We start from the raw sequence: 13,553 nt of genomic DNA, 5'->3' as shown, positions 1-13,553 counted from the left end.
TAATTTTGGATTGGAGATGTTTAATATGAGTCTGGAAGGAGATTTTACAGTCTAGCGAGACACCTAGGTATTTGTAGTGTCCACATATTCTAAGTCAGAACCGTCCAGAGTAGTGATGCTAGTCGGGCGGGCGGTTGCGTGCTGCGATCGGTTGAAGAGAATACATTTAGTTTTACTAGCGTTTAAGTGCAGTTGGAGGCCATTGTTGTATGGCATTGAAGCTCGTTTGGAGGTTTGCTAACACAGTGTCCAAAGAAGGGCCAGATGTATACAGAATGGTGTCATCTGTGTAGAGGTGGATCAGGGAATCACCCGCAGCAAGAGCGGGTTATCCAGAGGTGACACATATTACTTCCTATAGAAGACAGCATGGGAAGCTCTGTTTGATTTTCTCTGGATCGGTCTAATGTCAGTCTCATGTTCTAACGTTTATATCTCCTCCCTCCCTCTTTCTGTCCCTCTGCAGCACAGTTCAACTTGATTCCTGTGGGTCTGAGGATCGTGGCGATCCAGGGGGCGAAGACAGGGCTCTACCTGGGCATGAACAGCGACGGGTACCTTTACACCTCTGTGAGTCCACATGCTCAACAATACATAAACCAAAAGCAATACTGGACAATCCGTCTCCTATAGTTATGTTCAGGAAATGACTGTGTGGTAATAGAGACACTCCAGTAATAGAGACACTCCGTGAAGCTTTGGGTTGACTCTCTAAATGACAGTTATAATGACAATGTAACGGCTGGAACAGCCATATCAGGAGTCGACCGCTGTTGCTAAATCTCCTCAATTATTGTCTGTGTTGTTGCTGTCCGTGGTGCAGAACTCTGTTCCAGGAGAATTATGTTGCTGTCCATGGGGCTGAAATTGACTTCAATCTGGAGTTGCATATCCTGTGCCATGGGCTTGGATTCCATGGTGCAGTTAAGACACTTAGATATACTGTTGTTTTTTGTGCTTCATGTCCCTGTAGCCTGCAGGCATACATTTGTGTTGAATCTGCGATGTGCAATTTTATGGGGTTGAGGACAGTGTGTATAACAGTGGAGGCTGCTGAGGGGAGGACGGTTCTGTAACGCTTCTCTAGCTCTTCCTCCTCCTCGGACGAGGAGAGGAGAGAGGGATCGGAAGACCAATGTGCAGCGAGGTATGATGACATAATGATTTATTAACTGAAGTCAAAGACGAACACGAAAAACACTTGGAAAATTACAAAACAACAAACGAACGTAGACTGACCTAAAACATGTGAACTTACATATAACAAAGAACGCACGAACAGGTACACGACTACAAACAAACGATACAGTCCCGTGTGGTAAACATATACGGACACAGGAGACAACCACCCACAACAAACAATGTGAAACAACCTCCCTATATATGGTTCTCAATCAGAGGAAAACGTAAAACACCTGCCTCTGATTGAGAGCCATACAAGGTCAATTAAACCTGACACTTAACATAGAACAAACACAGACTGCCCACCCAGCTCACGTCCTGACCCACTAAACACAACTATACAAAAGGAAAACAAGGTCAGGAACGTGACATTACCCCCCCCCCCCCAAGATGCGGACTCCGGCCGCAAAACTCAACCTCAAGGGGAGGGTTTGGGTGGGCATCTGTCCACGGTGGCGGCTCCGGCTCCGGACGCTGTCCCCACACCACCATAGTCACTCCCCGCTTCCGTATCCCCCTCCCAATGACCACCCTCCAACTAAACCCACCTAAATTAAGGGGCAGCATCGGGATAAGGGGCAGCACCGGACTGAGGGACGGCAGCTCCGGGCTGAGGGACGGCAGCTCCGGGCTGAGGGACGGCAGCTCCGGGCTGAGGGACGGCAGCTCTGGGCTGAGGGACGGCAGCTCCTGGCTGGACGACTCTGGCGGGTCCTGGCTGGACGACTCTGGCGGGTCCTGGCTGGACGACTCTGGCGGGTCCTGGCTGGACGACTCTGGCGGGTCCTGGCTGGACGACTCTGGCGGGTCCTGGCTGGACGACTCTGGCGGGTCCTGGCTGGACGGCTCTGGCGGGTCCTGGCTGGACGGCTCTGGCGGGTCCTGGCTGGACGGCTCTGGCGGGTCCTGGCTGGACGGCTCTGGCGGGTCCTGGCTGGACGGCTCTGGCTGGTCCTGGCTGGCCGGCTCTGGCGGGTCCTGGCTGGCCGGCTCTGGCTGGTCCTGGCTGGCCGGCTCTGGCTGGTCCTGGCTGGCCGACGGCTCTGGACAAACGGGCAGCTCTGACAGCTCGGGACAGACAGACAGTTCTGGGCAGACTGGCAGTGCAGGCGGCTCATGACAGACTGGCACACCTGTAGGGAGGAGACGGAGAGACAGCCTGGTGCGTGGGGCTGCCACAGGACCCACCAGGCTGGAGAGACCTACAGGAGGCTTGATGTTAAGAGGAGGCACCTGAAGGACCGGGCTGTGGGGGAGCACTGGAGCTCTGGTGCGCAGCCTTTGCACCACTCCCCCAGGCTGGAGTACTATTCCAGCCCATACCCTCCAGAGTGCAGGCACAGGTTGAACCGGGCTGTGGATGAGCACTGGAGATCTAGTGCCTACTACGCGCACCTCTCTCTTAGGCTCCACTCCCACATTTGCCCGGTACGAGCGAAGCGTAGGCATAGGACGCACTGCACCCTCCCAGCTGTCGCGCTGCCTTGCTGCCTCCTCATATCGCCGCCGCTCAGCTTTCGCTTCCTCCAGCTCAGCTTTGGGGCGGCGATACTCCCCAGCCTGTGCCCAGGGTCCTTCTCCGTTCAAGATCTCCTCCCATGTCCATGAATCCTGGGATTTCTGCGGTTGCTGTCGCTGCCCTTTTCCCCGCTGCTTGATCCTTGAGAGGTGGGTGGTTCTGTACCGCTTCTCTAGCTCTTCCTCCTCCTCGGACGAGGAGAGAGGGATCGGAAGACCAATGTGCAGCGAGGTATGATGACATAATGATTTATTAACTGAAGTCAAAGACGAACACGAAAAACACTTGGAAAATTACAAAACAACAAACGAACGTAGACTGACCTAAAACATGTGAACTTACATATAACGAAGAACGCACGGACAGGTACACGACTACAAACAAACGATACAGTCCCGTGTGGTAACATATACGGACACAGGAGACAAACACCCACCACAAACAATGTGAAACAACCTCCCTATATATGGTTCTCAATCAGAGGAAAACGTAAAACACCTGCCTCTGATTGAGAGCCATACAAGGTCAATTAAACCTGACACTTAACATAGAACAAACACACACTGCCCACCCAGCTCACGTCCTGACCCACTAAACACAACTATACAAAAGGAAAACAAGGTCAGGAACGTGACAGGTTCATAATAATGGTTGGAACGGAGCAAATGGAATGGCATCAACCACATGGAAACCATGTGTTTGATGTACTTGATACCATTCCACTTATTCCGCTCCAAACATTACCAGGAGCCCGTCCTCCCCAACATCCGGTGGTGTATACACAGGAGATGTAATGTTCAGTGTTGTCTCTCTACCAAGCTGAGTACCTGGGTAATAGGTTATACTGTAAGCTCTGTGTGTTTTTAAGGATGGAAGGATCCTGTGCCTTGAGTGTCTAGACAACATAAAACATCTGAATAATAACAAGAAAGTAGTCAATAACAGTACCTACACTGTGCTTGGTGCTACTTTAAGGGGCGGCAGGTATCTTTCCCTTTAATGGACATAGAGTAATAGTATTAGCACACAGAGTAGGTGGAACATTTGTGTATTTTATTTTTACCCTGCCATACGTCATACATAAAATCTGTCAGCATACAGTGCATATAGGGCAGAAACATGAAAGTGTGGAGGGTCACGGAAAACAATCATTTGTTAGTTGTTGAAGCATTGGATGTGTAAGGGTGTAACAGCTACACCACAGTGTGTGAGACAGGAAGTGAGAGGAAGTGAGAGAGAGAGAGAGAGAGAGAGAGAGAGAGAGAGAGAGAGAGAGAGAGAGAGAGAGAGAGAGAGAGAGAGAGAGAGAGAGAGAGAGAGAGAGAGAGAGAGAGAGAGAGAGAGAGAGAGAGAGAGAGAGAGAGAGAGAGAGAGAGAGAGAGAGAGAGAGAGAGAGAGAGAGAGAGAGAGAGAGAGAGAGAGAGAGAGAGAGAGAGAGAGAGAGAGAGAGAGAGAGAGAGAGAGAGAGAATATCTCTGAGCTGGCGATTAGCATGCGGCAATGAGAAGGCTTTTGTCTCGTCTCTGTGTGAACAGAGAAGATTTCGAACGAGATCTTGTTGCTGTACTTCCCTGCAAACATCCAGTCAGTGTCTTCCCTTAAAATCCACACACACACACACACACACACACACACACACACACACACACACACACACACACACACACACACACACACACACACACACACACACACACACACACACACACACACACACACAGATGTCTATTTAACCTTGAGTTGACTGGGTCTCTTTTATATGAATAGTGTTTTCATGCAACGTTTTCATGAGTGTGTGATGTTATGCTGATGATGTGTAACCTTATATGTGTGGGGTGTGTTACAGTCACACACTGGTAAGCTGGTGTGTGTGAGTGAGGATGAATATGTAATGTATTCTGTTGAGTGATTGTGTGTGTGTGTGTGTGTGCACAGGTGCCTGCACATGCATGCAAGCATGTCTGTCTGTCTGTCCGTATGTCTCCGTCCGTATGTCTCTGTCCGTATGTCTCCGTCCGTATTTCTCCGTCCGTATGTCTCCGTCTGTCCGTCCGTCAGTCCGTGTGTGTGTTGTAACAGCTGGAGATAGAGGGGGGATGGCACCTCAGGAGAGTGCATGACAGTGCAGACAAATGTTCTGACCGGTGACAAACAAGCTCATCACTGTCACAGAGGCTGAGGTGAGTGACAGCAAGAGACACAGAGGACACTATTGGGGAAAACCTCTGCAGGGCTCTTCCTCTCTCTCGATCTCTTTCTCTCACCTTCTCTCTCCTGCTGTCCCTCTCTCTATGGTTGTCCCTCCCGTTCTCCCTGTCCCTCTCCCTTTACCTCTCTCTCTCTCTCTCACCCTCTCTCTCCCTAATCCTCTCTCTCTCTCTCTCTCCATCCTCTCTCTTTCCCTCTCCTTCTCTTTCTCTCCCTCCACCCTCTCTCTGACTTTGATTTGTTGTCCTCTTCTATTCAAGTCAGCTGTTCATTGCAGTAAAAGCGTAATCAGACAGCCTTGTCAGGCTAGTGAAGTGCACATAGAGCCCAGGAGAACAGTAAGGAGCTAATGACAAGGAACTCCATGACACGGCTCTGTTGTCTCAGCTATGAGCCTCAGCCTCAGCTTCCCTATACCTGTAGGAGACTCCAGGAAAATGGCTTATTTTTTTGTAAAAAATAGTACTCAGCTCTGTCCTGACCCATTTTATTGTCTGTGTGCTCTGGAAAACCCTCCTGGGCCATGAGAGGGGGGAGATGTGTGAGTAAATGGGGCGTGTGTGTGTGTGTGTGTGCGTGCGTGCGTGCGTGCATGCGTGTGTGTGTGCGTGCGTGAGCGAGACACAGTCAGACAGACAGTCAGACAGACAGACAGACAGACAGACAGACAGACAGACAGACAGACAGACAGACAGACAGACAGACAGACAGACAGACAGACAGACAGACAGACAGACAGACAGACAGACAGACAGACAGACAGACAGACAGACAGACAGACAGACAGACAGACAGACAGACAGACAGACAGACAGACAGACAGACAGACAGACAGACAGACAGACAGACAGACAGACAGACAGACAGACAGACAGACAGACAGAGAGACAGAGAGACAGAGAGATGGTGGGTGGGAGGTGACACAATTGAGAGATTCTAGATTTTACAGATGCAGTTTCCATGCATGCCAATCAGGCCTCTGAAATTAACCGCGATGATTGCCTTTTTAATGGGTGTGTTGATGTGTGCATAGTATACAGTAAATTGCTTGTGCACATCTTCAATTATAATGCCTATGATACTATAGTACACTATGGTACAAATACTATAGTATTCACTGCAGTGTTTTTGCGGACTTTACTGTTGTATTCACTGTACTGTTTTTGCAGACTAAATACTGTAGTATTTACTGTAGTGTACTGTAGTATACTGAAGTATTTACAGTTAACTATAGTATAAATACTTCAGTAAAAGAAAACTGTAGTATATGCTATAGTAATTAATGTAATGTTTTTTCGGACTGTAGTATTTACTGTAATGTTTTTGTTTAATTATCTTTGACATAGAAGAGGAGGCTTTCTCCTGTAGGTAGGTAGGTAGGTAGGTAGGTAGGTAGGTAGGTAGGTAGGTAGGTAGGTAGGAAGGAAGGAAGGAAGGAAGGAAGGAAGGAAGGAAGGAAGGAAGGAAGGAAGGAAGGAAGGAAGGAAGGAAGGAAGGAAGGAAGGAAGGAAGGAAGGAAGGAAGGAAGGAAGGAAGGAAGGACTGGGGTCTAAATGGATAGTTCAGACTTGCTCTTTTCTATAACCTGTAGGGAACACAATATATGGTCTATACTTGACATGTAAGTTTCTCACATTTGGGTGGGACCAATTGGGATATTGGGGAGGGGAATGGGCAGGGTATATGCAAATTAAATACTGTAGTAGTTACTAAAGTAAAAAAAAGGGTTGTGTTTTTACGGACTATAGTGTTTTTGCGGATATTACCGTAGTCTTTACTACAGTGTTTTTTTGCAGATAATACTGTAGTATTAACTATAGTATTCTACAGTATACTACAACATTCTATAGTAAGTACTACACATGATTGAGGGATACTACAGTGTGTAGTATAGTATTCTACAGTATACTACAGTTTACTTTAGAATTCTATAGTAAGTACTGTAGTATTGTATAGTAAAATTTAGTTTTTTTTCATGTGTGTACAAAACATTAAGAACACCTTCCTAATATTGAGTTGCACCCCCTTTTGCCCTCAGAACAGCCTCAATTCATCAGGGCATGGACTCTATAAGGTGTCGAAAGCGTTCCGCAGGGATGCTGGCCCATGTTGACTCCAATGCTTCCCACAGTTGTCAAGTTGGCTGGATGTCCTTTGGGTGGTGGACCATTCTTGATACACATGGGAAACTATTGACTGTGAAAAACCCTACAGCGTTGCAGTTCTTGACACAAACCGGTGCTCCTGGCACCTACTACCATACCCCGTTCAAAGGCATTTAAATATTTTGTTTTGACGATTCACACTCTGAATGGCACACATACAACATTCCATGCCTCAATTGTCTCAAGGCTTAAAAATCCTTCTTTAACCTGTTTGGGCTGCATGGGCAGTATTGAGTAGCCAGATAAAAGGTGCCCATTTCAAACGACCTCGTACTCAATTCTTGCTCGTACAATATGCATATTATTATTACTATTGGATAGAAAACACTCTCTAGTTTTTAAAACCGTTTGAATTATATCTGTGAGTAAAACAGAACTCATTTGGCACAAACTTCCTGACCAGGAAGTGGAAAGTCTGAAATCGAGGCTCTGTTCTACTTCCTGCCTATAAATGGGCATGATGCGTATTAGTATACATGCACTTCATACACCTTCCCCTGGATGTCAAGAGGCGGTGAGAGAAGAAATTGAGTGTTTATCTTGGTCTGAAGTGGAATACAAGCTCTTTGTATGACGTGTCCCCCATTTCCTGTTTTCTGGAGAGAGCGAGGAGGCACCTGGATTTGCCTTCTGATAAGCTGCCGTTATGGACGACTAATATCTCCGGCTTTGATTTTATTTGATACATGTGACCATATCATCGTAAAGTATGTTTTTTCAATATAGTTTAATCAGATTATTGAAATTTTTTCGGGAGTTTTGCCGTGTTCCGTTCTCTTCCGTTTGTTGACATGGAGAGATTCGTGCCACTTGGCTAGTGCGCTTGCTAAATCGAGAGGGAAAGAGGCCGTTCTAAATCCAAACAACGATTGTTCTTGACAAAGGACCCCTTGTCCAACATTCTGATGAAAGATCAGCAAAAGTAGGAAACATTTTATGATGCTATTTCATATATCTGTCGTACATGTGAACTAGTCGTCGGCGCCCAGCTTTTGGGTACTCTAGCTATACCGAAGCTGGATGTCGTAATGAAGTTATTTTTAGAATTCTAACACGGCGATTTCATTAAGAACTAATGGATCTATCATTTCCTATACAACATGTATTTTTTAGTTATGTTTATGAATAGCTATTTGGTCAGAATATGTGTGTCAGAAAAAGTGTCAGAAAAATATCCGGACGTTGTGGGAAAAAGAAGCTACGATAGCACAATGTATAACCACTGATTTCAGCTCTAAATATGCACATTTTCGAACAAAACATAAGTGTATGTATAACCTGATGTTATAGGACTGTCATCTGATGAAGAATATCAAGGTTAGTCAAAAATTATATATCTTTTACTGGTTTGTTACGATCGCTAACCTTTGCTACTGGGAAATGGCTTGTGTTTCTGGCTATTGTGGTAAGCTAATATAACGCTATATTGTGTTTTCGCTGTAAAACACTTAATAAATCGGAAATATTGGCTGGAATCACAAGATGCCTGTCTTTCATTTGCTGTACACTATGTATTTTTCAGAAATGTTTTATGATGAGTAATTAGGTATTTGACGTTGGTGTCTGTAATTATTATGGCTGCTTTCGGTGCAATTTCTGATTGTAGCTGCAATGTAAACTATGATTTATACCTGAAATATGCACATTTTTCGAACAAAACATAGATTTATTGTATAACATGTTATAAGACTGTCATCTGATGAAGTTGTTTCTTGGTTAGTTTGGTTGGTTCTTGGTTAGTTAGGTTGGCTTTGTGGATGCTACCTGTGCTGTGAAAAATGTCTGTCCTTTTTTGTATTTGGTGGTGAGCTAACATAAATATACGTGCTGTTTTCGCTGTAAAACATTTTAAAAATCGGACATGTTGGCTGGATTCACAAGATGTGTACCTTTCATTTGCTGTATTGGACTTGTTAATGTGTGAAAGTTAAATATTAAAAAATAATAATAATTGAATTTCGCGCCCTGCACTTGAGCTGGCTGTTGTCATAAGTGTACCGACACCGGGCTGCAGCCATAATTAACCTGTCTCCTCCCCTTCATCTACACTGATTGAAGTGGATTTAACACGTGACATCAATAAGGGATCATAGCTTTCACCTGGTCTGTCTATGTCATGGAAAGAGTAAGTGTTCTTAATCACACGTTATCAGAGTGAGCAGCTGAACAGTGTATGCTGGAAAACACCCGGTTTGTCATTTTTGATTAAAACAAAACCGCTATTGATTAAATGAAATAAGAATACCAAACTTGTTTTCGCGTGGATTCCGCAACTCGTTTAGCTTTTAACAGCTAGGAAACACCGCTAACCAAACAACAGTGCTAGGTGGCTGTACTACAGACACCGGTCGTTGTCGTTGGAAAGACGCATTGTTAAAAACTTTTGAAAAACATCTGGTTGCAGTAAAGAGCAAACCTGGATACTAAGGAGATCCTGAGGGAAATCGACGAGTACCAACAGCTTCACGCTATGGAGGAACAACATACTCCATCATGGAAAGTTCCGACTACCTCACAAAACCCGACAATTAAAAAAAAAACAGATTCATCTACAGACACGGACGATTTACTTACCGTTGAATTAGAGGCTAGTGCTCTGGCTGGAATTCATGCAACACTGGAAAAGTTGTGTGAGGAGGTAGCAGGGCTGAGTGGGAGTTTGGAGTTTAGCCAGAGTGAAATTCTCACGCTCCAAGGAGAGAACAAGGCACTCACAGCCAAGGTAAAAATCCACGATTCTAAAATGGATTGTCTACTCAGGGAAAACAGGGTGATGAAGGAGTCGCTACTAGACATACAAAGTTGTAGCATGCGTGAAAATCTAATATTTCTGGGATTCCTGAGGACGCATCCAATAATCCAGAGGGCGCGATCAGAGAATTCATGCAATCCGCCTTGAAACTTCCTCTAGAGACTGTAAACAAGGTGGCTTTCCACCGTGTACACAGACTTGGAGCTCGGAGCGACAAGACCAAGTGTCCCCAACCGATCATCGCAAAATTTGAACAATACCAACAAAAGGAGCTGATCAAAAGCAGGCGAAGGGAGCTTAAAGGGACCAAATTCGGGCTCAATGACCAATTTCCACGGGAGATAAATGAACGTCGCAAGAGACTGTAAACTGTACAGTGACAATAGAGGGAGAGGGGTAAGCGTGCCTTTCTCATTGTGGACAAACTCTTTATAGATGTTCCGAGACAGCTCCATAACACCATGGCTGTACTAAATTCTACCGGGACTTAAGGTTACGAAAAAAAGATTGGAACTGTAAAAATATCTGAACACTATGAAGTGGATATGAACACACACGTACTCAGTTACATCACTTACACATCCGGACTAATACATACACATACACACTTGATCTCGCTCTCTTCTCTGGCTCTCTCTTTCTCTCTTTTCTCTTCTCTTCTCTCCGTCTCTCACCTCTCTCTCTATTGTCGAGAACTGTTCTATAATTTTATATGTTTCTTGTTTGTTTATCTTTTCTATGTCTTTGTCTACATGTTTATATATGTTTATAACAAGTAAGGGGACGATATCAGAATAGGGACATTGGGGAATATTAACATATTGTACGGGACACATTTGTACTGTAGTGAAGCCGTCTCTATAGTAATGCAAGGTCTCTTTCATAATCATGTGAAACGTCAATTGCTATGGAAATGCTGGGATGTGTTTTTTAATTATGTTAAAGGTAATTATGAATCAACTATGATTGTGATATGATATGGATTACAATTATCATCATGAATATTAAGGCTATACGCACTACATGTTACACACATAGACATTTAACCATGCAAATTGGCGGGGTTATTATTTATTTGGACATCACACATTACAGTCTTACTCTTATACAGACAACGTACACACTCTCACTAAATCACATCCAATATCATACACATTAACTCACTCAGATTTACTACACACATATCTTGTCTCAATTTTCTAACATCTGTGGCATTGGCTCACAGGCAAACAGACAAGGGAATAAAACATATATTTCTAGAAACTATTTCTTCAATCCTAAATATCAGACGTTTGAAAGCTCTAGTTTTGACCATCATAATACCTCTGATGGCAGTAACTTTACAAGCACTAGTTATGGTCAATTTAGACTGAGAATAGTATCTAGTTATGGTAAGGGGTGAAATAAGTATAGCCAGTTATAATTGTAACAGTTTAGCAGATTATTAAAAAAGAAGATCAGTCTTTACGTGGCTAAAGGAAAAGGAATATAACATACAGTTGAAGTCGGAAGTTTACATACACTTAGGTTGGAGTCATTAAAACTCGTTTTTCAACCACTCCACAAATTTCTTGTTACCAAACTATAGTTTGGCAAGTCGGTTAGGACATCTACTTTCGTGCATGACATACTGTAAGTCATTTTTCCACAATTGTTTACAGACAGATTATTTCACTTATAATTCACTGTATCACAATTCCAGTGGGTCAGAAGTTTACACACACTAAGTTGATTGTGCCTTTAAACTGCTTGGAAAATTCCAGAAAATTATGTCATGGCTTTAGAAGCTTCTGATAAGCTAATTGACATAATTTGAGTCAATTGGAGGTGTACCTGTGGATGTATTTCAAACTCAGTGCATCTTTGCTTGACATCATAGGAAAATCAAAAGAAATCAGCCAAGACCTCAGAAAAAAATTGTAGACCTCCACAAGTCTGGTTCATCCTTGGGAGCAATTTCCAAACGCCTGAAGGTACCACGTTCATCTGTACAAACAATAGTACGCAAGTATAAACACCATGGGACCACACAGCCGTCATACCGCTCAGGAAGGAGACGCGGTCTGTCTCCTAGAGATGAAAGAACTTTGGTGCGAAAAGTGCAAATCAATCCCAGAACAACAGCAAAGGACATTGTGAAGATGCTGGAGGAAACAGGTACAAAATAATCTATATCCACAGTAAAACGAGTCCTATATCAACATAATCTGAAAGGCCACTCAGCAAGGAAGAAGCCACTGCTCCAAAACCGTCATAAAAAAAGCCAGACTACGGTTTACAACTGCACATGGTGACAAAGATCGTACTTTTTGGAGAAATGCCCTCTGGTCTGATGAAACAAAAATAGAACTGTTTGGCCATAATGACCATCATTATATTCGGAGGAAAAATGGGGAGGATTGCAAGCCGAAGAACACCATCCCAACCGTGAAGGACGGGGGTGGCAGCATCATGTTGTGGGGGTGCTTTGCTGCAGGAGGGACTGGTGCACTTCACAAAATAGATGGCATCATGAGGTAGGAAAAGTATGTGAATATATTGAAGCAACATCTCAAGACATCAGTCAGGAAGTTAAAGCTTGGTCGCAAATGGGTATTCCAAATGGACAATGATCCCAAGCATACTTCCAAAGTTGTGGCAAAATGGCTTAAGGACAACAAAGTCAAGGTATTGGAGTGGCCATCACAAAGCCCTGACCTCAATGTATTTGGCTAAGGTGTATGTAAACTTCCGACTTCAACTGTATACTGTTTACAGGAAACTCACACTACATCCTAAGATGAAGTTGCATGGAAAAAGGAATGGGGTGGTGAAATCATTTTCTGTCATCGACAAAGGAACTCAAAAGGTGTGATGATATTAATTAACAAAAATTTCGATCTGAATGTGCAAGTAGTTAGGAATGATTTTCAAGAAATACATGATAGTACAGGTAGATAGCAATAAAAAACAATACTACAGAGATACAAAATAAGTTAGTGGAAAAACAAAAAGAACTTGAGGAACTTATTCAAGAACGATCTAATGTAAAATAAAGCAAACAGGATGGAATATGGAGAAAACTGCACACAATTCTTCCTGAATCTCCAACACAGGAACACTAACAAAAAGAATTTGCAGAAACTCATTACTGAAGACGGAGTCATCTATGATTCTCCTAATTATATTTTAAAAGAGGAAGCTAAATATTTTAAGTAGATGTTCTCTTTTCCGTCTCATCCTCTCCCACTGAATGAAGATTACGGTAAGGAATTCTTTTGAAATAATACAAAAAATAGAAAATTAACAAATGTACAGAAAGATCAGTGCGAAGGCCAAATTACAGAGGAATATCTTTTTGAGGCTATTAAATCCTTTCAGTCTGGGAAAACCCCTGGACTTAATGGCATACCGGTAGAGGTATATCAAGCATTTTTGGATATACTAAAAACTCCATTGTTAGATTGTTTTAACTACTCCTATAGAAATGGTAGTCTGTCAGGTACTCAGCAGGAAGGTCTGATTTCAATAGTATTAAAACAAGACCCAGATGGCAAATATAAAGACCCAGTCTATCTAAAAAACTGGAGGCCCCTTACACTTCAATGTTGTGATGCAACAATAATAGCAAAATGCATAGCACTCAGAATTAAAAGGGTTTTATCAGATATTGTTCATCCTGATCAGACAGGTTTTTTACATGGACGATACATTGGAGATAATATACAACAACTTCTAGAAATAATAG

General features: G+C 43.6%; 1 protein-coding gene across 1 annotated transcript in view; it reads left to right on the top strand.

Annotated features, from left to right (window-relative positions):
* LOC120021447 (fibroblast growth factor 11-like) overlaps positions 1 to 13,553 on the top strand; it is a 70,500-nt gene that overhangs the window by 39,622 nt on the left and 17,325 nt on the right. Inside the window, exon 3 of the mRNA XM_038965219.1 lies at positions 467 to 570. Coding sequence (XP_038821147.1) covers positions 467 to 570 — 104 coding nt within the window. The remainder of the gene's footprint in view (positions 1 to 466; positions 571 to 13,553) is intronic.

This window comes from Salvelinus namaycush, chromosome 26 (assembly GCF_016432855.1).
Source record: "Salvelinus namaycush isolate Seneca chromosome 26, SaNama_1.0, whole genome shotgun sequence".
Classification (NCBI taxonomy): Eukaryota; Metazoa; Chordata; class Actinopteri; order Salmoniformes; family Salmonidae; genus Salvelinus; species Salvelinus namaycush.
The sequence above is the reverse complement of the archived record's forward strand: the minus strand, read 5'-3'. Positions and strand labels throughout refer to the sequence as shown.